At 38.8% G+C, this 25210-nt stretch overlaps 1 protein-coding gene across 1 annotated transcript; it reads left to right on the forward strand.

Moving 5' to 3' along the window:
* The first annotated feature begins 1445 nt into the window (after nt 1–1445).
* Nucleotides 1446–20492, forward strand: LOC139744006 (uncharacterized). The gene is made up of 7 exons (XM_071654473.1): nt 1446–1608; nt 9399–9461; nt 11133–11261; nt 12721–12882; nt 17034–17164; nt 18897–18939; nt 19512–20492. Exons 1-7 carry the CDS (start codon nt 1567–1569, stop codon nt 20490–20492), a joined length of 1551 nt encoding a protein of 516 aa, XP_071510574.1. The 5' UTR covers nt 1446–1566.
* The last annotated feature ends 4718 nt before the right edge of the window (nt 20493–25210 follow it).

Below are 25210 nucleotides of genomic sequence, written 5' to 3' on the forward strand. Positions count from 1 at the left end.
TGAGAAGAACGAGTTCTTGAATTGTTTTGTTAGTGCTCTTAGAGTCTTATTTACCCGTACTGGTACTGTCATTTGTCACTTGTCTATCTAACGACGTATAGACTGTCTAACTGTTGTTAGGCCTAATCACAATTTATAAATTGCTTGGCACAGATACCGATACGTCGTCTATTTTAACTTGGGAGAGCAGACACCACAACGGGACCCCCCGACCACTTTGAAGAAGAGAGTGAGTTCGAGGTCCCTTTCTTTCCTTTCAAACTTGGGTTCGGGAGAATGGGATGCAATGCCAATGTATCATTAAGTGAGCTTGTTTGTGAGATCCAAAGCTGTCATCTCTAACGTTAGAAACATATAATCTTCTACTATATTTCTAGACTTGTTAAAAGTACCAAAAGTTCTACTTTATGTTAGACATGCGATGAATTGAAGCGAACAGCTCTTCTTTGGACACTTTCAAATTCAAGTGACAAGTCTGAGGCCACAGTGAGGGTGCGGTGATCATGGTGATGGTCGTGCCTGGTGTCAGTGGTGATGTCTTTCAATTTAAGAACCATCTTCCACACCACAAACAAATGAGAATTCTGAGTATCCTGTTGCACAATATGAATACTGAATTTGTTTCTAGTAATGCAATAGTATCATACACAAACGCTCCTAACCATGGGAGGGAGATATGCCCTCCCCTATCCCCCCCCCCCCCCCCTGCCCCCCGGGTCGTACCATTTTGCACTCTACTCACTCACGGCACCTAGTACCTACCTCAGCTCCCGGCGGCCCAGCCAGTTAAATTGAGAAACTTGGCAAGTTTCTTGGCGATGTGATCTTTCACTGGCGAAACGACGGCCGCGATCCAATGCAGTTCGTATTCAAAGAATGCCGCGCCGCAGGCCGCATACCACGCACAAGATACAGCGCCAGCGTACAGTACGTATCGTAGTGCAAAATAAAAATGTACCGCTTAGTTGATTTTTAGGCAGCATAAATTATTCTGTTATTCCAATTATGCTTCATTAATACTACAAATGTATTTTATTTGTTATCAAAAGTTATTCTATAATCTAAAATACTCAAATTTTGATTTTTTTTATAATAGTATAGATTCAAATAATTTACATAAACAAAACATTTAAATGCCTCACGATAATGCTCTCGATCAGTGCTCTACTACACGAGATCGCGATGATGCGATGATGATGCGAAGGCCGCAACAAACCTTCATATAATCCAGTCGTAACTTCGCGAAACGTTTACGTGTAGGACCTACACACACAGCAGCTCAGCATCCCAGAATCTCCGTACAGTACGTTGTCTGTATCGTTTGATTTGCTTCATACAGGCTTTCCATAGACTTCACCTCTCACCACAGCCACAGCTACAGGTGCACCGGAGTGGCGTGTTCTAGCTTTAGCCACAGTGCTGAGTTGTTACCGGCAACTAAACCTTGTTTTGTCGATCTGTTTCTATTGCAATGCAACATCGTTTACTTTAGGAAACATTCCCTACATCGATCGGTGCCGGGATGAATAGATGTGGATTTTCTGTGTAGCCTAGTCGTTGATTGCTATGGCTGCGCTATGCGAAGAGGAAATAGACCCTCGAATTAAGGTAAGAGAAGATTCCTTGTTCATGTAATTTACTAAACAGTGTCTGTGTTGGTTGGTTGAGTTAAATTTCTTCTTAGAAATTCTTCCAGAAAAATGTGATGAGATGAGAGTGGAAACAAGTATTTTAGTAATTGTTTAGGCCCCTGCGTTTCTAGATCTCACTAGAACAGTTATTGTCTAACAATTAACGTTCCGTCGTTAAATTTAGACTGAAAAGTCAAACATGAAACAACTCACAACACAAGCTAACCGTTAGAAGTAATTTAGTTTCTACATATGATTTGTATTCTGAGTATAGATTTAAGAACTTGGCGCGAACTTTAATGTTAGATCTAACTACGTCCTACAACGGTTAGTTACAGAGACATACAGGTAGCTACAGTATATTTATATAGAGTGTATTTTTGTTGTGTGTGATATAACTGGATTATTTTGTACATAGTCATTACAATGCAACGCCAATGGCACCAAGCCAAAGAAAAGATATTTATTGTAACACGTTTACATTGTAGTTGTAGATTCTACTGTTAGTGTCACTACTCTAGGGTAACTACACGCAGCGCTGGCGACAGCGCTGCACCTCTTTTCCTTCGCGGACGTTGTTATCGTTCACTGTTTCCTTCATGAATATCTTTATTAATTGTGGAAAACTAAAATATAAGGAATTATCGTAATCTATGACCATCATTCAATAACCGGTATGCGATTTTTTGTTTAATTACGTCTAAAACTTACCGAAATCTATGGCTGAAATCAGGTCTGTAAACGTCCTTACTGCTTCACTCCTCATCTGCGTGTTATATGAATGGCATTCACTCTCGTATACTACAACGTAGGTAGTCGGGGCGGAAGTGATGAGATAGTCGGATGACCCCGACTAAAAAAGTTCAAATCATTGCCGGTGCAGCACGCGCGGATCTACTACAAGCTTTACGTAACACATGAAACGCACGGGCGCACGGGCGTACGTAAAAAGCAACTACTTCTGAATGCGCATGCGTAGTAGTTTGTTGCTTTTGTGAAGCTCTCGAAGGAAAAGATGCCACCGCACGATCTACTCCGAAAAATTCAACAATAAGGTCTGGATACCAACAAAACGCCGAATTCAACTCAACCATCAGGAAAATACGCTGTAGGTAAGTGTTGCAAATTATATTACTCTTAAAATCATACAAAATAAAAGGTATTTTATGTGATTTTGCCGTCAATAGTGACGGTCGTTTACAACGTTGAAACACTAACACATGTCAGACCCTGTGCGCAGCACAGTGTCTGGTCAGGCTATACTCTAGGGTAGTGTCATCATCATCAATTTAAAGTTTAGCCCAAAGTTAGCCAAGCTGTCAACAGGTAAAGTTTAAATGGAAGTGTTATTTTCTGTCATCAAAAGAGACACAATATAAATGCATTATTAGACAGAAAATCTATCTGTCCGGAGGCGGAGCGAAGGAGTCTTTTGAGGAGATCCGTGATGTGTGTGAAGCCAGATGCGGTCTCCATGGCCCGGAACATAGATCCCCAACGACCAGATACAGACCGATCTTTCACTCAAATAATGAATGCATCAGTCTGGGATCAGAATCACGACATTACGGACAATGATCCGTACTTGTTGCAGCTACCGGTACGGTGGTGCGTAGTATGGTTGAGTGTCCAATACATCGACACCCTAACATTTTCCTGTCAATAGAAACTTAACATATTACACAATTTGCCTGCAATTTTACTAACATGTGGAGAAAATACTCTGCATTGTCAAGCGTGTTTTGAAAATGTGATTTGAGCTAAGCGCTCTTCTCAGACTATTGAAGATAACTGCTTCGAACGTGTGAGGTGCTCTTATTTTGACACATTCATTGCAGTTTAATACGCTGTACAAAAAAAAAATTGTACATTTGAAACCGACACCCCTTGGCCCTACTCTCTATTGCCAAAATGTGTGAAGAGCACATACATATGTATAATCATGCTTTTCCTACGTGTAGAATTTCAAAATTCTATTCATAATAGGGTCCTACATAAAATGTATAAATATGGTGTCATTTTTTTGCTGTTGCTATTGTTTATTATCAGATGTTCAGTAATATTTTTATGTATTTAAATCCCCAGTGAAGAATTTACAAAAAAAAAAAAACACTGTGCGTAGTCTCATGTGTACATTTTCATTCTTTTTCATGCTATAAATAGAGGGGGGTCGGTTTCAATGTACAGTACAGTGTCAATGTGTTGGACACCGTACTGTATGTACACTTGTACAGCTGTACACGTGTACCATACTTGTACATTGTATCATTTACCCCATGTGATTTATTGACATTGTGGAGGAATCTACAACTGTGTCATGACAAAAGAAGATAAACACAGAACAACACAGAATATTTTCCCAAACTACCTGGTATAAAATGTGAGGTTATTCTCACTGTAATCTCAGATTGTGTAGCCAGTGTACAGTGAATGTACAGTAGTACGAGGTAGGCCTGTGGGTCTAACTGATACAGAAATATTGCTTATTGGTCTGTCCAGAGGAGTTTTAATATAACTTTTTGACATTTACGGATGCCGTGAGGCCAGACGCAGTCTCTGCGGATCATACCCCAACGACCAGATATAAGACCAATCTTTACAGTAGGTCAATGCAAGTGTACAGGCAGCCATGTTGTACAGCAGTCACTGTACAATTAGATGGTTCAGATCTATTTGCCCGCTGGATCTGTCTGAGCAATAGTGAAACAGAAAATTTTGTCAGTAATCAAAATGTCGTGGCTTTGCTTATTACACTGATGGACATAAATCATGACATTTTATAAGCCATCATACGTGTACAACATATACCACACAACTTAGATGGTGTCTTCAATAGGCCTTTTCCGAAAGTACCGGTACACTTTAACTTTGCAATTATTCACACAAACAGAAAACTGGAATGAGACATGAGTCAATGCAGTGTTGCATTCTCACCTTTGTTCTTTGCATTTTAATGAGAATTTGGAAATAAATGAAATAAAATGATATAATAATGAAATGAAATGGAAATGAGTTCTTGCTGTCTTTTGGTTCAGATACACTGTACAAGATGTGTATGTCAACACCTGGATTGGAAAAAAAAAAGAAGTAGGGTACGTTATTAGCTGTCTAATACGTAATTTGTATTTCAAAGCCAATTAGATGTTGTGGAAAGCCTCAAAGAAGTATCACAAGAAGTGATAAAGAATGAAGTACATACGTACACATGTACCGTACATGCCATGTTAAAGTCAGTGACTCTTGAATGCTGTTTTAAAAATGATTGAGGTACTGTGTAGAAGAGCAGCCATCCCTATCAATTGCCAATTGGATCAGCAAATATGTGAAATTTTCTTTATTGAAGGTAACATTGGTCACTGTATGGGGGGGGGGGGGGAATAGTATACAATGTACATCCATGTGAAATGTAATCTAATGTGAATTCAACAAAAGTAGCCGGTTTCATACAGCTGTATGTTAAAGGACAAGTTCACCTTCATAAACATAAGGATTGAGAGAATGTAGCAATATTAGTAGAACACATCATTGAAAGTTTGAGGAAAATCGGACAATCCGTTCAAAAGTTATGAATTTTTGAAGTTATTGTGCAGTAACCACTGGATGAGAAGACTACTGCAGTGTATGAATAACTTAGATTTCACGTGCGTACAACAACATAAGGAAAATATAAAGAGAATTTCACAAAATTTCATCTTTTGAAAAAAAGTACACATTCCCTTGACTCGTTACCGACATATGTTATGGGTAATATTATTCCCCCTGCCTGTAGAAAGAGGCAAGTCAAGTGGTCATTTATTATGCGAAAAGGTGAAAATATGTTGAATTTTCTTTACATTTTCTTTATACTGTTGTACGCATATGACTCACAAGCTGTAGTAGTCTCCTCATCCAGCGGTTCCAACACAAAAATTTAAAAGAATTCATAACTTGTGCATCGATTGTCCAATTTTCCTCAAACTTTCACTGATGTGTTCTACTTATATTGCTGCATTCTCTCAATCCTTATGTTTATGAAGGTGAACCTGTCCTTTAATTGATGTCATCTTCATTTGAATGAGCAATTTCAAATCCAGGCATTTTTTTTTTTTTTCACAAAGAATAAAAAATGAATATGTGTCATAAACATTTTCTTCTGTAAATGAAATTAATTAGCCCTGCGCTGGCAGAAAAAAAGAAAGAAATAAAAATAGATAAAGATTAAAAATAGCTTAGGCTTGAGTATTGTAAAGATAGTCTACCTTCTTGTGATATAAGTTAGGATTTTTTTTTTCCCATCCTACTCTATACTGTATAAAACTGTCAGGAATTTCTCATGATATTGACTGTAGACACTCCTTCAAGAATTTTAATCACAGATTTGTATCTTTGTAGTGAAAGAATCTAGTATGTTGAAGGGGTCTCCTGTCAAGAATATGATATCAATTTTGCATAGTGAAATGTTCGAAGGGCTTTCACTTGCATCCACCTAGTAAAAATCTTGAAGTATGTACAGCATACGATTTCAACCAATATGGTTTGCAGCATGTTGGGTGTGATCCCCGGTGACCCAATTGTAGACAGCCATTATCTCTGATTGCTACTGGTCTCTGACTGAGGTTGTGATTATAAAGTGTGCCGTGCTAAATTCCCCAATTGGCAGCATTCAGTTTGTGAATAACCCTACTCAGTGTGTTAGCCATGGTACATGTATTAAAAAAGTCATTGGCATACAAACTCAGGCTGGATTCGAACTGGTCAACACTTCCCTGATGATCATCAAACAGCAGGCATGTTATCTTTTTTTTTTTTTCATGGCTACTACATTATTGAAAAACGCTGATTAGTTTGTTTTTTATAATTTGAGGTGACGTACAATGTATGTAGGGCAATTATGTCAATCAGTTGCAATTTAGAACAACTTGATGCAAAAATTTTCTTAGTTAATACTGTACGTGTACACGTACATGTGTATAGTGTACATGCACATTTGTACGTCACTTTGTAGCTGTGATGCACAGATATATTTGTGTATGCTGTGCACATGTTCAGGTCATTGACTTTCTTCTGCAGCCCCAGCTGGGTATTCTGACCACTGCTGTCTATGATCTCAGAGCATTGGGGATTTGAAGTGCTGACAGCAGAGCTTACAATGATGCCATGAACATTTACAATGAAATCAACAATGATTACGGTGTACATTTTAGATATTGGTCAGGCATGTTTTGCTCTTAATGCAATTAGAGTAAAAAATATAATTGTTTACCTCGGGCATAGCAGTACATTGTGTTTTTAAATAATGTTTGTCAAAACTTTTGACATACAATATAATGTAGATCTGTCCTATATTTTATGACAACGGCATTGCAAATGTATGCAGTGAACTTTACACTGGGATAGTTGTTTTGTCCGGGCACGCATTATCACTACCGGTACTGGTAGTGCAAATTATTTACCATGCATTGTACAATTGTCAGAACTGAATGGTTGAGCACCTACTGTACACTTGTACAAGGTACACTGTACATTTACAGATCATTGAACTTGCTCTGTATACATACATACAATGTACAGTTTGTATTTTGCACAGATTGCAACTGTGTGTCTGAGGAATGTGTGGCTATCCATGCAGTTGTCAGTCAAATACAATCTATTCAAGAGAATTTCCTATTGAGCTGTCACAATTTGCAATTGGTATCTAGCACACAGATATACTGTATACAATGTATGCTGTTCTGTATTTTCTCTGATGCATCAGCGTGTGTGTAAACTTGGCCATGCCTTCCCTTGTTTCTGCCGAAAGTGTGTGTGTGTATTGATGACAGCTGTGTGCATCTCAGATGCTGTGGTCGTGGGGTATTCAATGCTAGCGGGCTGGTGTAATTTACCGCTTCCACAGGAAAAGCTCATTTTACATCCTGGTTTTAATAATACAGAAACAAAATGACTCCAGAAAGAGAACCTTGAGAATGATTGCTTGGTGTTACACGTAGTACCGCAAGCCCTTGTCGATGTGTTGCAAGCTCACTCAAGACTCACTCAAAAGTTTAAAAAAGCAAGTTGCACAAAACTTTGTTTTTTTTATATTTTGTTTTCCTCTCTCGCTTTTGTTTTTCATCACATAATTTTATTCATTTCGAAAGCCATGTTACACTATATGGAAATTCAAGTTGACAATTTGATCAGGGGAGACTGAAGTACTCCTCATGAGTAATAAAGAAGGATAGAATGCATTGAATGAACAAACAAAACATTGTGGTTAATGAGCAGTTTAGTTGTGACTTTACATGCCATTTTACTGAAAGAGAGAGAAAATTTTTCCTCGTCAACAACCCTTTGAGAGCTACATAAGTGTACAAGTACAATTGTATCTTGTCCATCTGTTAAGTGGTTGTTGCAAAGTACAGTGTGTACACTGTACATGTAGCAATGTATGTGATACAGTAGGTCTACAATACAGTTGTATGTACTCCATTTCTTGAGAAACTGAGACTGCATGTCATTAAAGAAAAATGGCAGTGCACTTGTGTGATGGAAGACATATTTGGCAAACTTTTAATATTTTTCATCTACATCTATATTTTTTAACCATATTTATCATATACATACATGTAGCTTTTTTTATGTTACAGTCACTGCAATGTACAGTCATGAAATGTACAGGACTGTACATTGTGTACAATGTTCAACGTTCATGGATGAATCAAGAGAATTGTTTTCTAATGTACACCTAGACGTTGATCGACAATAACATGGCCAAAGAACCGATTCTCCCATCTATTTTTGTTGAAATCGTATTTCTCAAATCTTTGCTTTATGCGGACAAGTAATCATGAACATTAATTATGTAATACAGTGATTTCTGATAACATAGTTTGCATTTTGATGAGGACCTTCCAACCTGCTGTGATATTATACAACATGGTAGACCAAAGGAAAAATGTGACAAAAACTGATGATTTACAGTGTAAAGATTTCCTAACATGCATTATACTCTTAAATCAAAAGTCTTTTGTGTTTTTATTTGTTAATTTGTTTGTTTTGTGTGCATGTGTGTGTGTTTGTAAATTTGTACACCTGTGTGGTACAGTTATCCATTAATACAATGTATTTCACTGACTTCTGTTCATGGTTATTTTGGATCCATGGTGAGATCAATACCTGCAACCTATTGCACTCTTCCCATATTCATGCATAAATTGCGCTGAAAGGTCCAGTTTACCTTTGGGAGCAGTGATTTTAAAAATGTTAAAGATATCAAATTTGATGCTGTATGAGTAAGTCTGTTTACCAAAAAACCATCCTACAATGTACCATATAAAATTTTTGCAATAAAGCCTGAAATATAAGGAGATATTAAGTATTTTTCTTAATAAACTGAAACTGTAGACAGTTTCCAATGTAGTCTGTAAACATCTTTATCATAACTATTGTTTACATTTTGTATAAATACTTAACATTGATTTTAGTATACTAATTCAAATTTTTACAGTTGTTGTTTCTATCCCTAACTCACATGTAAGAACTATTTTAAAACACTATGTACAGTAATTGCTTGATATTTGTTTCATTTGCAAATGGTACAGTAAATTATGCCTTTCATACTATACGTGTAGTACTTGTATAACTATACATTGTACACATGTATAGACAGCGTTACCAGACACAGGGAGCTAGGTCTCACTCCGCCCTGCCTGGCATGTTCAATGCCAGTTTGTTCTGCAGTGCATATCTACTGCCAACTTGAATTTTATGCGAACCTGTCATTTCAATTCTTCTTCACCACTGTAGGAGGAATTGGAGAAATTGAATTCAGCGACCGACCAGATCAACTCTCTGGAACTGCGCCTTGATGTAAGTGCATGTTTGCTCTGCTTGGTAATGCTGAATGTCATATTTTCCTTTTGCAAGTTACCTTTTAGAGATATACAAGTAATGCAGTACAAATGTGGGAAGGCAACAATTTTTGTAAAGCGCGAAGACTTACATTGTAGGTGTACATTCTTTTTTTTTTTTTTTGGGGGGGGGGAGTTGTTTTGCTTTTGCTTTTGTTTTGTTTTGTTTTGAGTTGTTTTGTTTTTTGGGGCGGTGGTCCTTTTTCATTTTTGAGGTTGCAAGTCGCAGAAATCGTAAAGCGGCAATGCCAGACCTGTCAAAAGTTAGTCTGAAAAGAAAGAGTAAAATTTTATGAGCACAACAGTTGATCAAATTCTGATGAAAATATTAAGAAATTTATGAAAGCTTTCACCCTGTCTGGAATTCCCCTTTAAAAAAATCCTGACTTCTCAAAAGAATATTAAATTACTTTGTTTCAGTTCATCAGCTGTCAAATGTGTCAACTGCTGCCGTATCATATCAAATTTAGCTAGCCAAGATACAGGTTCACAGGTTTCCAATAGTGTGAACATGAGTCATGGCAAATTTCTCACTGGGAAGGACCATAGACCATGAGGAACACTGACAGCATGTGTTAATCAAAGCAAATTACTGATGCTTTCTACTGATGTGTTTGTTTGTTTTAATGATCTGTCAGCTGTTTTGTAATTTGTGTCAACTGAAGAGAGACTGCCTTTTATTGTAACGAGGAGGGAATGATAAATATAGACTACCAACAAGTATCCAAATTTATTACAGTAGCCCCACCCAGTAGGGAGGGGTCAGGAAACATGTTTTTTTCTCCAGGTGAACCTGCATGGACCCATAGATGGATGGATGCACACAAATTGCCCCTATCCACAACCCAGTGAATCACATGCAAATTTGTAGTGCCTAATCATGTTTCGGAAGAGCAGCGAGAGTATGAACGACTTTCTGTTGTTACATGCATCCAGAGAGTATGGTCTGTGGAATGTATACTTTTAATGGTTTTGATGCAATTATTGAGCAGCCATTAAATAATAATGAGGTTAAAAATAGTATTTAGGCACTCAGTACAAGGAATGAAACCTTGAGTACCTGTAGTTATGAAATAGTGACGTCATTGGTTGTCATTTCCCTTGCAGACAGTGCATGTCCTCTATTTTCTCTTTCAGTCTTATTGTGATTGCAGGTGGGACACATCATCAATCCGCATTGTCCCATGAAAACATTCACTTTTGCTTTTGATACTAATTTGATGATGATCTCAACTGAGACACATAATTCATTGATGTCTAAAGTCTTTCTGTGCCATGGTGTAAACCCCATAATGTGCTTGACATCATTCTGAGACTGCATCACATGAGCACTTTTGGGAAACATTTTTTTTTTTTTCAAAGCCATACAATGATTTTTAGAAGCCTTTACAACTTTATGCTAGTAATGCAGTGCAACAAACTTATAGAGAAAATGGCAAGCATTGCTATGATGTAAATTTTACGTCAAAGCGATGTACCAGGTACAGTATATAATGTCTATGATGCTTTCAGTGTACTGTGGCATCAACTGAAGTTTTCGACCGAGACGGGCATGGGAACATGGCTCACAAAGAGTTAAGATCACTAGATAAATGAGTCTGATATGATCATATTCTCTTTGTATGAATAGGAAGCCCGAGCGTCCTTCCGCCAGGCACTCACGGAGTCTACGCACAGCCTCAATGCCATCTCCAAGAGGATTGGGAGCGTCATAGAGAAGGCCAGACCCTACTATGAGGCCAGGCAGAAGGCCAAAGAGGTACGATCAGAAAGGGAATTCCCCAATGTAATATTGCCAAATCTTTCTTAAATAGCTGTTAATGAGCTCAAGCAGAAATATACTTTTTCATGTCGCGCTTTTCGAAATTCCCCATCATTACAATGCAATTGTGTTTAGGATGTGGACTCTGACAATAGCTATGATTAATCTCACGGGAAAGATAATACATTTTCCACACTACTCTCATGCAATATTTAATCACAACCATGAAAGAGGGAAAGGTTAAAGGGACTGTACAGTACTGGTTGAGGTAGGGATTCATGTTTTAAACATTTCTAAGTGAGATAATGAAAGGCCTCTTATGAAATGTGAAAGAGCATGTAATTTTAAGAAGGATTCAACATTTATTTGATGAAAATTGGTTTCCAAGTGGCTGAGATTTCCAAAAAAGTGCTAATGATAAAAGGCGACATGCCACAACTTTATTAGGATCTCTTTGTTTCACCTTGTTTTGGGATATCTCAGCCATTTCAAAACCGATTTTCATTGAATAAACTTTTGATACCCCTTAGAACTGCATTCCCCCTTACATCTCATAGAGTGGTTTCTGAATATCTTGCAAAATGTTAAAAGCTAAATCTACACCTCGACCAGAACTGCACACACCCTTTAAATTGTTTAACGCTCACACTGCGTGGAGAAATGCACATGAAATTATGTACAGCATATCATTTAGAGTAGCATAATGATTAGTCCAAAAGAAATGCACAAGAAATCATTGTTCAAATTGTAATTGTACACAGTAGTGTGTTATTTGCATTTTTTTTCAAACAATGTTCAAACTTTTGAACAAAGTGTTTGATTTTGCTCAAACCTTTAATTTGTTCCGTTGATATTGCTTCATCGACCAGCACTGTATATGTAGGCCTACGTGTAGATGTACATTTGAGGTAAATTCTCCTTTGAAGGAGAGAGGTCACTTCATTTGGAACCATTTCATTGTCCCGGTGTCTGGTACAAGCAGCTCCCATTGAATTCCCGTGCTTACACTGTCCTTGGCTTTGTAAGCATCAGCATACAAAGAGTGAAAGGCATGCAAGCAGATGCCAAAGCTGTAGAATACATCGTGATGAAGGTGTTGCTATTTTTGGTTAGCTTGACATGCTTCACTGCCTGTATTGCAGCTCTGCATGCCTATTATAAAGACATAAGTTGTTCCAAGGGAAACTCGGGAAGAATAAAAAAAAAAATAAAAAAAAAGAGGAAGATCTCTGTAGACAGTGCCCACAGTCTATGTACCATAACTAACCAAAATAATGACATGGTGCTCCAATTCTTGCAAAGGTCAAAAGAGATGTCGGCGAAAGCTTTCCGGGCTGCCGCGGGTAACCTCTGTGATGGAAATAAGGATAAGATTTGCATACAGATGTGAACTGGTCTGCTGTGAGTGTGAACACAACCCTACAACCCTTTCCCATTTGATTGTTAACCCTTTCAGATTCAGCAGGAGACGCAGCGGGCAGCTCTGCGCTTCGAGCGGGCCTGCAGCATGCTGACCGCTGCCAAGGAGATGGTGGACCTGGCTGAGCAGGGGCTCTTCCAGGATGGCCGGACGTTTGACGCCAACTGGCAGGAGATGCTCAATCACGCCACCATGAAGGTCAGTGACCTTTGACCCTTACACACCTAGAATTGGGCCAGTTTACTGAGTTGATGGAAAAAAAGAGTCAAATGGTATTGCTAACTCAGAATATCATATGCTTTTGGGAATACCAGGTTTGAAATTATGGTGTGACAATTACATACTTCTATGCAGAATGCCATTATTATCTGCGTAACATATTTCTGTTAATTTGACATTTTTGTTTGATAAAATATGATTGTTGTTATTTTTATCATTCTCTCATCATATAATTGCCCTTAGTTAAATTTACCACAAAAGAGAAACAATTAAGCATCACAAAGCAGAGAAAAAAAAATACAGCTCTAGGCAGATCAGTATGTTTTACAATCATACCATTTTTAGCTTGCTATGTGGAATTGCCCTTCTTAGCTGTTTTATTTCTTTGTGTTGTTTTGAAGCATATGTGTACAGTATGTATCAGTTTGCTTTTTTTTTTCCCAGATGGGGAAGGGGATTCAGCGGGAAGTAGCATTAAGGCTCCGCCATAGACTTGATTGCCAATATTGTATTACAGTGGAGCATTCTATATTGCACCAAATTCATGTGATTAGTGTCATAAATTTTCAACTGCGCACGCACACACAGAGTGCATGACCGTATTATTAACCAGCCGTACATACAGGCCTGCTAAAACTGACTATGGGTGTTTGGTATTCCCCAGCTTAGTGCAAGCACCCCCTGCCCAATTTTCTCAAGGACACATTATTCGTGACATGCACCAGTAAAGAGGAAGCTGAATAATCTGTTATTGTGAGCATCACTGGCTGAATTTTTGACTTTGTTGTTATTGCATTTTTTTTTTTTTTGGTAACGATGCAAAATGGAAATGCTGGGATTAAATTGAGCGCTGATGCAGCAGCACATTATACAGGCATTGTCAACCAAGAATGAATGCAAATTTGCCTGTGCACAACACAAATTGAATACTAAAGCATTCTGATAAACCAGGGGCAGATCGACCTTTTTGCTTAGGGAGGGGGGCTCAAGGGGTTTGACCCAATGACGATTGGGGGGGGGGGGGGGGGGACAGGGTCTTCACATTTTTTGCACTTTGGCTTAACCTGAGGAACATAATGTGTGGGTCTGCGCATATGATGGCATTTTTCTAGTCACATCATTCACAGATATAAAATGGTCAGTTTTGTCCAGTAATTGTTATAATTTAATGGTGAATTACATAATGTTGTCATGAACTGGTGACCTGAACATGAGTTTCATACAAGAACTATCACATTGTACTTGTATTTGTTCAAATGTACAATGTATGTGTACAATTGAGTGATATATACTTGATTTTTGTGTAACTGATTTGAAAAAAAAAGAAGTATCATGTAAAGAATTTACTTACACATTTAGATAAGATTCTAATAGAAAATGAAGCTACAAGCAAACTTTGTTTACATCAAAGCAATGAAATCAAAGCTACAAAATTTAATGAAATTGAACAAGTGCTTTAATGTTTGATCATTATTTCATTATTAGTTGCTCACCCCCAAAATACCCCATATGTTATCTCAACATTTGCTGTCATTTTGATATGAATTGATGTCATTCATAGAAAAACTCCTCACCTGTTTAGATCTAAATGAAATCACTGAATTTACATGCATACCCCATAATGAGAATATACACAGATTTCATGCACAGGAATTATTCAACATGCATTTCTGATTTTCAGTACCATGTCCACAACACAAATCAGGAGGTTCAAGCCCTTTTTATGCGTGCTGCCATTAACCTTTATATCAAGAACCTAGTATTTTCCACATAGCTAATGATCAGCAAATACCTTGTGTAGAAAATTTGATGGACTGAGTGTGGAAAACGTATCGCATGAGAGTTATTTAGGTGCTTGGAATGCTTGCCAAGTACTTCACGCGACAATGATTAATGTCAGCCATCAGAGCCACACCACTCAGGACCTCGTTTAGTGACAGCCTGAGTACAAATTACACGCGCCTAGCGGAGAATTTTTACGTAGCAGGGCAGTCAAACTGAGGAAAGGAAGATGATGGCAAACAATATACATATAATGTATCCCACCTTGCCAGTATGCAACCTACCCTTCTCTGTCTGGGATACAGTAACCTCGCCCCCTGAGCCTCAAGGAAAACCCCAGGGTATGATACACGTACTTGGGTCTTGTCCAAAATGTACACTGTACACGTTGACCCAGTAAACTCAAAGTACCGGTACTTCCATCATGAAATATCAGTTGACCATGTACACTGTAAATAGGAGTATTGTTGAACATGGCAAGGATTGCACTTAGCTTGTCATAATATAATACAAAACTTGTGTTGTATCATATTTCTTGTGAATAATGCTATCACTTCTAGACATTTTTTCATCAGAATACCTACAACAGTTGGGTTGACATACAACAGTGCACCTCGGTAGTTACTATCGCTCCTTGAATTGTTTCAGGTTTATGGCATTAGGCAGCATGCTAGGTGTATTAATTACTACCTACACATTACTCAAGTGTGCCCTATTACTGGTTAATTGAAACCACAGACAGCTCAAGTTATCAAACCCAATTTAAGTCAGCTCCCTACTTTGTGTACGTATTAATAATATTGTGCTGTGAATCTAACCCACAGTCTTCCTCTGAAAGAAATGTTGGGCATCATGTTAGTAGGTGTCCATAACAAACTTGAACTTTGCATCCATTGAGCAATGATACATACAGGAAATGTCCAAAAGGGAATTTCTGTGATATTTCCCTCAAGCAATCATCTCCCATTTGTCTGACACACACACATAAAAGGGAAAAAAAAGGGGGGGGGGGTGGGAGGGATAGAATTTATTAGTTTAAATTGATACATGTATGAATGTACGTCATAAATCCCAGGTACAATGTACGCAACAGCTACGTGGTATTTACATCTATTTTGTTTGCAGAACATTTTCATTCTGTGCTATAGTGGGAGAATGGTTTTGTTCCTTGATATGGCAATAAACATGCCAAGCAATATCGTGATGATATTTTCATTACCCTCAATTTTTTTTCTTATTATATGCCATGCAGTACATATGACTGAAGGACGAATAATTTGTGACTTGTGTCGAAATGAGACTACAGAAGCATTATGTAATCAGTATTGTGTTTACTTTGAAATTAAATGAGTGCATCAGGCAAAAAAGCTCCACTGTGCATGCTTTGGTATTGGTGTTGCTGATCATGCAAAAATGGCTGCCAGTAAGAACTCCAGGTGAAAATACATCTATGTGCTCTCAATGTACTTTGACTGATCCAAGTAATTAGAGTTGATGATAATGATATAATGATGACTTTTGTTGTCTTGATTACAAAGTGCTCTATTCTGAGGGTTTGAAATGTTACATGTACACTGTATTCCATGGAGGTTGTAAGTGCCTGGAAGTCTCCAGACTTATTACCCTTTCAATAGTATTTCGTACTCATAAGATAAAAATATTCCCTCCCCTGCCGGTCATTGTCTATGGGATGGTACACTACAAATGCTTGTATGACCATGAGCTGAGTTTTTGGATACATCCATTTCCAGGAGTTTTCACTTCAGGCTAAATTTAGCATTTGATGTGCCCCTACTTTTGAATTTGCTCGACATCTCTGCATGAGGGCCTATTCATATGCCATATTCAAAATGTCTGCAGGTACAGTAAATGTTGTGCTCACTGATGATCCAACAAATTCACACGGGTGACTTTACAGCCCTGTCAGATACTGCAAAACCAGACATTTTTGCATCCTCATGAAACTTCTGTGAATTTTGCGCAGAGCCAAGATTTGCGAAAGTATTGATGCATGCAGAAGTTTATGTTTTCACAATGCATCGAATGCCAGTACAATGTAAATGCTGCACTAGCAGTGTTTGTACATTCATTTTTTTTTATAGCTACACATGATTAGTAGCACAATTGTGATCATATTGTTTGTTTTATATTGACCATCAGTTTGTGTTCAACAAATCCCCGAATTAGTAGTGGTCGTGGTCGGCAATTTGCAAAAGCTTCTTGCTGCAAAAAAGGTTGTCGGCTCCAATTTGCAAAAAGTTGCTCAGCACGAATGTTTGTGGTTTAAGAGTACTTAATGTGTCTGGTGGGTCCGTCAACTAAACCATGTTGCTCACTGTCATCCACAGGTTGGGGAGGCGGAGAATGAGAGGGCCCTGAGTGTCCATGAGCACCTGAGTACAGCGGCCAAGTTTAACGAGGCTGAACGGGATGTGAAGCGACTGCAGAGATCTCTAAGGAGTTCCATTAGTAAATCAAGGTGAGCTTCCTTTTATACCTAAACTCTTCACTCTTCAGTTGTTTAAACACTTACACAGTCAGCAATAGGTGGTAACACAGGAATTACCAGGCTGCCCATTCATTCCTCCTACAAATCTTCTTTTTTATGCCTCTGCCGCGGAGTGTTGCCCGGAATATGTTTCAGTGCCAGAAGAAGCCAAACTTCCTGACAAAATATTGTGATTTATCGTTATATCACAAGCAGATTTGTGATGCAGAAATGCCAAAACATAATAGCTTTCACTCCCGGCATGACTATTTCTTAAAGCTACATTTTGCAACACATTTACCAAAGACAGGTTGAATACCCAGTAAATCATGTAGTCTGATTTCTAGACTCTTGATTTCCAGACTGTAATCCTTTCCACAAAATGCAGCCTCTACTGCCTTTGTTGAAGGCAAAGAGTCTATGTGGCATGATTTGCTTCAAGTGGAAGGAGCCCAAGATTTTACCCAGTGACCCCCAGTGGGCAAGGGTCATGACACTGTCATTACATAACTAGGAAGTTCAGTACTATATAGAAGTTGGGCTTGAAAGAGTCCAACTTATTAAGGTCAGAAAGGTTGCAGAAAGATTTAAAGTAACATGCTTGTGCAGGACTGATCAAATGATGTGATTCAGAGGAAGGGAGTATTGACAGATTTTAAATATCAATTCTGCCAAATTTGCCAAATTCCGGGGTACAAAAAGTGACCTGTTCCAGACCTTCTGCAAGACCAGCCAGCTCACCCTGCCTCTTCTCTTGTCATTTGATAGGAGGCGTTGCTATTCTGGAAAGCAAAATATTACAGGCAGATGGTCTGGAAGCCAGACTATAAATCATGTACATGTAATATGGCATCCTAATGGAAACCTCTTGGTCGATTGTTGATGACAGCTCTAGCGTGGCATGTTTCATTAGCCTTGAAAAGGCAGATCTCAGACATTGGAATTTGATTATTGTGAGACTTTGTGAAGATTTTGACTTTGTCTGTCATTGACAGAGCGTGGTAACAAAAGACTATTGATGTATCATAAGCAGAATCAAGGATATTATTGACAAGCATGGTAACAAAAGACTCTTGATGTATCCTAAGCAAAATCAAGGATAAATGTCTTTTTCATCAAATGTGACACTTGTGATATTCTTTGTACATTGTGTACTACTACTGTCACAGTAGAACGACCACCAGATGCCACGTAAGCTAACTCATAGACATTGAAATGCTGTACTTTCTCAATGTTTGTGGATTTTGTTGGTCAGGTCTTCTGTCTTGATGTCATCATGCCCATTCAAAAGAAGTCTGTCTTTTTGGGCGTGACTGATACGGTGGTGTTGTATTCCATTAATGTTACAGATCTATGACAGTATGATACTGTAGAGGTGTACAAAATAAGAAGGCATTATGGACTTAATCCTCTGAGATGTGTGAGTGAGTGTGTGTGAGTGTACACAGATGATTATTACCAAGCCACAGACTGAGTGGGCATGTCAAAGTGTAATATATCTGTGTGTTGATGATGGTAGGTTATTGCTAGTTTGATGTCAGGAGATTTCTTTTCAAACATCAGATGTCAAGGTACCTATTAACTGCAAGGTTCAGAAATTCTTCTTACAGGATTTGTCATTGGACAGTTCCCAGACAAAACCCTTTTAGGGTTTATAAACTGTATTGCTCATGTCTTCAAGGAAAGTGTTGACATAATGATTTTCTAATTTTGTCTTATCCAGGCCATACTTTGAGATGAAAGTCACCTTTAACCAAAACCTTGAGGTAAGAAAATATGCATTGGTAACTTTCCAGATGATGCTTACGTGATGTAAAGAGTCTCTCATAGAAAAACTGCATCACACAAACAATCTGAATGAGTGACAGTGAACTTTTATGCATTTTGGCCAAAAGTCACAATTAAGTTAGCTGAGATTTATTGCATGGAGTAGAACAAGTGCAAAATATGCATTCCTTTCATATTACAGCGTGCTTTCATTATTGCATGTATGCTGGCATGTAGACTGTAGGTCATGCACATTCACGCAGTGGGAATTTGCATAATCCATGGACGAGATTTAAACTAGTACCTAGTATTCCTGCCTTTGTGTTTTTGTGGAAACATCATAATCCAAATTATGTATTGAAAATGTTTTCAGAGTATACTTTCTATTCTTGACAGAGATATTTACCTTTGATATGTGGGGAGTGGAAAATCTATCACATGTAAAACTTAACTTATACAACAAACTGCACCATGAATTTGTCAGACATTGAAATATACAATTGTAATGTGAGTCAGCCTATCATGTTTTTTTTTTTACTATGTTGTTCTGATGTTACTTTCACATCTGCAGATTCGCAAAAAGATGGTGAGTGAGCTGGAGAAAGATGTATCCGCAGCAAAGCAAGTGTATTCAAATGCCCTTCGGAAGTTGGAGCAGATCAGTGACCAGATTCATGAGCAGCGCCGCTCCTCAGCGGCCAAGCTTGGTCAGCGGGAGTCCGGCGTTGGTGCGGAGGCTCCGGCCATCATCCAGGAGTGCCCGTCGCCGCGGCAACGGAACATCGATGAGGAGGTCGACCGCCTCGACCAGGTCATCAAGCAGCACAAGGAGGGGACGACCCCGAAACAGCAGCGCTCCCGGGATGACTTGGACCTCTCTCCTGGGAAGACGTACCCGTTGCCCCAGCGACCGGTCAGCTACACGGCGCCATCCTCCACAGGTCCCGACCCCCACTCCATCCTTGCATCCTACGAATCCACGGAGCACCTGGACGACATCTCCGACACCATCAGCTGCCAGTCGGAGCCCGTCCTCGACTTGGACGATGAGGGCAGCGACAGCGGGTTGGACACGCTGGCATCCAGAACGGCGAGCTCCCTCACCTTCGCGATAGAGTATGCCGCCTACGAGCAAGAGCAGACGGCCCAAAGTTCCGAGGCGTCAGCCGACAGACAGGTGGATGGTGAGAGGGCAGGGTCAGCTAGCGATGGCATCGGTGGCAGTGAGGGTAGTGAGGGTGGGGACTGCGCAGAGAAAGTGGCGGACGTCGGGGAGATGTCATCTCAAGTTGGAGACGGGGGAGAAGGGAGTGCAGGTGGGGCACGAGAGGACAGGGTGTCACAAAGCCCCGGGGAGGAAGAATCGGGTGAAGACTCGACCCCGAGGGGCCAAAATGGGGACAGATCAGGACACGAGCAGGTTGAAGTGGGAGAATCCACAGATGGCAATGTTTTAGAGACTCCCAGGAGCCAGGCATCAGAGTCTTTGGAGACCAAAGAGGAAGCAAAGGAGGACCAACTCTTTGTGGAAGAAGAAGAGACATTTGTCTAAGATGCCAATCAGTGCTGTACCCCTTGGCAAAGCATGTCACAAGCCCCCAGTCATTTAACTGATGACACATTTATTCATGAAATTCACATTTCAAATGGTCAGTGGATATTTGTAAAGCATTTTCCACCAAGCTTTGTGAATTGCTGTCCAGTGTTGTTCAACTTTGAGTCATTGAGTTCTTGACATAATGAATTAGAAGTTTAGAAGATAATCCTAATCCTTTTCTCCTTGTTGCCCTCTGTAAATGTTGCCAATTCACCTTGAATTTGTCAAATGCATGAATTTTTAAAGACTTAATTTGCATGGGAAGATAAGGCTAGGATAATTCATTTGAACTTTGGTCGCTGCAAAACTATTTCAGCATTGTCCTGCCAGATGATTTTGATAGCACAAAATGGCTCGTCAAATCTCGCCGGGATGTTAAATTCCCTGGCAAATTAAGCATTGGATTTGTTGAATCTTGAATTTGACTTGGTTGTTTCAGTGTAAGCATGAAAAGTCAATGCAGCTCTGCAAATACTGCACAAAACTTTAAATCAAAATTGAAAAAAGAGATTCATTTTAGGGTTTTTATTATAAGTGCTCAGACAATCTCCTTAAACCATCTGCCCCTCATCAAGCTGTGGTACCTACTCTGTGATGGGAGAAATAGATAGATAAGGTGGTTGCAAAGTGCAGACCAGAAAAAATCAACTGAATGGTACATGAACAAAGAACATCTATTTCCTCCTCACACTTGCCCAGATTTTTCCAGTCCTCTTGATCGAGTGCTAGAGCAAAGTCCAACAACGTTTTGTGATAATGTACATGTTGTTGTAGTAACAAAGGGGCAGATATTTTCCATATGTACCCAACATTCACCTTCTCTTTTGTTTATTGTTGGATTGGGGGGGGGGGGGGGGGGGGGTGGCAAATGCCTATGATTCTAGAGTTGCTTCCATCTTGGTTGAAGTTTTCCAAATTAGTGGCCTAAGTTATTGGCATAAATTTGGAGGTGTGGATGTTTTTGACATTGCAGCTGAATGCAGACATTTGGACACCTCTTCTTAGCAATGAATTAAAGAAGTGAAACCAGTGATGTGAGTCTGAAGCTTGGGAGCAAATTTCCTGCAACTCATAACTCATAACCTTTTATTAGTATTATCTATGAAAAAGATGGTTATCAAACATGAGTTATTTACTCCCAACCGAATACACATTTTGGTTAAGTTGGTATACCACCAAAAAGCAAGAAACTCGGAGCTTTGGGAAGATCGACACCAACTGATGTAGATTATCATTTGACACCAACTCTTCCCAGTACACATCTACATTATTTGTGTTTCATCCCTTGAGATTGTTATTGTACATATCCTAGCTTTATGTTTGCCATTTGCAGTCAAGTTTGTCCAAAGGATTTCAAAATATCAAAAGCAGGAGGGATTTGGATTGGCTTTCAGAATTGTGCTGTGCAGAATTTGGCCACGTAATTTTGCATGTGGGAATGGTTATTTTACCCACAAGTTTGATGGACTCAAACCTTTAAGTATTGGAGAGAATTAGGTAGGTTTTTTTTTGGCACAACAGATATTTAAAACAAAACCAAACAAAACTGTTTTCATGTCTGACATGTCAGGAATATAATGATACCAGCTGTGGTTTATTTTGCTGCTTTGCTGATACTGTGACATCTCTGGTTTAAAAGACTTACTACCGGTATCTCTCCTTTTCTCTCTGTCTCACTATTATATCTACTTGTCAGTTCAACCAGGGCCCCATTTCATAAAGAGTTGATTTGATGACAACTCTTTGCTGGAATGATAATTGTCATGGTAACAACAAGAATACAGCTTCCTGATTGGCTGTTTGCTGTGGGAAGTTGTCATTCCAGCAAGAGTTGTCATCCTACCATCTTTTATGAAATTGGGCCCTGATCTCACTATCTCCCAAGTGTAGAAAGTGACTGATGAAACTTCTGCAGCAAAGATATGCTGAACATACATGTACCTATATTAATAGAGCAATAATGCACAGTAATCAAGCGGAACGAAAGTGAAGTAGGGTAAATCATTTGCCCCATGTTATGAGCAACATAAGAGTTTGTCTCGATCGGTTGATGGAGAACATTGCCAAATTCCCCCCCCCCCCCCATCTGTCAGTCTGGAGAGTCTGTTTTTCATAGTTTTGAGTTATTTTTGGAATGTCGATCGAGGAAGAATCCCATCGGGATGGTCTTCATATTCCCAAAGACTTAAAGGATAAGAGGGTTAGGCACAATGCTGCCCGCCAAGGGATCAAATCCAACAGAGGGAAGACAAAAAGAGACTAATCCTCCAGAGTTTTGGCTGAACTGACGCCAAGGCCACCATTACACCCCTTGAATAGAGATGAGATGCTAGTCTCGATGCCAGACTTTTTGAATCATTATTTTGCTGTATTCCAGATGCTGCTTTTCGTGTGATGACATTGTACGCAATTTTACGTAAAGATGAATACACCGGTTTGTGTGTGTGTGTGTCAAATTATTATTCTATGTTGATGGTGTTATTTTCGCGTATAGACTTGTTATAGCAGGGTATATAATGCTGTTATGTAGGTGTATAAGTTTTGTTTTCTCTATACCAAGAAGGTAAACAATTTATTTTGTAAATAGAAAAAGGATATTTATGAGAGCAATATATATTTGTTGTGAGAAATAATATGTATAAGTTCTGTAGAAATTATGTTGTGTTATACATGTTTTGTCTCTATGAATATTGGTGAAATCATTTGTGACAATGTCAAGCTACACATTGATTGGCATATGTATAGCTGGTATTACTTCTAACTGCATTTTTTGTTAATGCTTTATGATGCTAGCACTTTTAAGTGTATGCTGATTTAATATTAAGTGTTTCATTATATCTTGCACAGTATTATGTATCATCAAAAAAGGCTGATTACAGTACACGTATATCTACAAGCACAGCAGGATTATATTTTGGCAAGAGTGGGATTCAAACTTGTCTTTAGCAATACTTAGTAATTCTTTTTTTTTTTTAATACAACTTATATGATTTTACATATTCTGTGGACATGACTACGACTGTTATATGACCACGGTTGCCAGTTGTCTGTGTACAACTAACATTTGTTGATTAATGGTTGGAGTTTTGCTTTGTTTTGCTTGTTTATTGACTTTGCCTTGAGAGAAATATCAACAAATCCACCTTCTTGTTGTAGTGAGGAAACTGGTTTTTGCAAACCCTTGAAAATTTACTTTGTCAAGAGGATGGAAAGTCTTTGCTTGACTGGGAAAGAAATGTCATGGTTGCACACCGCATAATATTTCTAAACAATGTTGAAAAACTTATGCGTAGATATTTCTCAAACACATTAGTGCCAAAAATCATCAATGATATCAGAACATACACTGTATGTGTGTGAACATATATTGTACATACCAGCCAGCTGTGTGGGTATTTTCTTTACAAATCATGATAGTCATATTGTTTAGAAAGGAATACTATCTAATATATTGTGTGTGGGCATTGAACCCATGTTTGAAACCCCGTGAATGCCATGCATTTGCACGGGAACACACTTGTGGCTGGAAACGAGACCACAGACTTCACGCCAAAGTCCCCTTCATAGCATTGCAAATTGTACCAGCAACTAATAACACTGTATCCTTTTCCTGGTTATTAGCTGTATTTTAATATCACTCTCTCACAAATGCATCAAGCACTAGCAAAATGCTGAAGATATCTCATACAATGCAAATGTTCTAGCTACCTGAGCTGTGAAGGAGAAGAAGCAAAACCCAAGCTGATAAAAATGCATTTGTGACTGCCCAGCTCAAAGCCCCCCCCACCACCAAAAAAAAGTCGCAGATTAGGATTATTTTCTGTCATGGACCAAGATGATTATGTCATTTGGATTGACCAACTCAATTCTTTTTTAGGTTTGTTTTACCTGAGAGAGTATTCTTTTCTCTACCAACTGAAAAATTTGGCGGCTAAGAACAAAACTAAAGTGGAGATATTAGCTGTTTTTCTATACTATACACTCTTTCACTCAGGCACTGCTTTCGCTGGGAAACGGAATATTTGTTTTCATTGATACTTCGGCACAGCACACCCGAGTACTCTTTTCTGTGAAACGACACCTAATTCTAACTCTCTCTTATTTCAATCGCTCTTTGAGTGGGTTTAGATGGTCCAAGATGTTAATTAGTTAGATATACATTTGTAATTCTAAAGCTTAGAGCTTCCTCTTTTGAATTGTGTAGACAATCTGGAACTTGCTGTGGCCTACTTTTTGTGGACTTCGAGCTGTGCTGTCATACTTAACCTTTGTTATGAACATGTCTGTACAAGAGAATATGGATGTTTGCATTAACATTCCATTCATCTCAGTCATGTGTGATAACACAGGATTCACTTCATACAATCAAACCGACATGAGGTCAAAATGTCTTGCTGGTGCAGTCGAGAGTGTGTTGACGTTGAGGCTGACGATATATTACTGGAAAACACTTGAAAAATACTAGTGTTGCCAATCTTGTTTTTTTCCATGATCGCATTTAAGAATACATGTTACATGTGCAAGCGAGGTATGAACAAGTAAACTACCGAAAATCATTATTTGACAATCATAATTCACGAAGAATATTTTGTGTGTATGTCTGAAAGAAAACAAAAAATAGAGAAGGGTTAGTGATGCCAATGGTCCCACTCATCCATATTGGTCTTAGTGTG

This window comes from Diadema antillarum, unplaced genomic scaffold, assembly GCF_040938485.1.
Source record: "Diadema antillarum isolate AM-2024a unplaced genomic scaffold, OU_Dant_1.0 seq00001128_RagTag, whole genome shotgun sequence".
NCBI classification, from domain to species: domain Eukaryota; kingdom Metazoa; phylum Echinodermata; class Echinoidea; order Diadematoida; family Diadematidae; genus Diadema; species Diadema antillarum.

Excerpts from the sequence above, each read along its gene's own strand:
- LOC139744006 (XM_071654473.1), top strand. The coding sequence starts at position 1,567 with ATGGCTGCGCTATGCGAAGAGGAAATAGACCCTCGAATTAAG. Across the intron at positions 12,883-17,033 it reads TCAATCACGCCACCATGAAG|GTTGGGGAGGCGGAGAATGA; the intron begins GTCAGTGACCTT and ends TGTCATCCACAG. Across the intron at positions 17,165-18,896 it reads AGTTCCATTAGTAAATCAAG|GCCATACTTTGAGATGAAAG; the intron begins GTGAGCTTCCTT and ends TGTCTTATCCAG.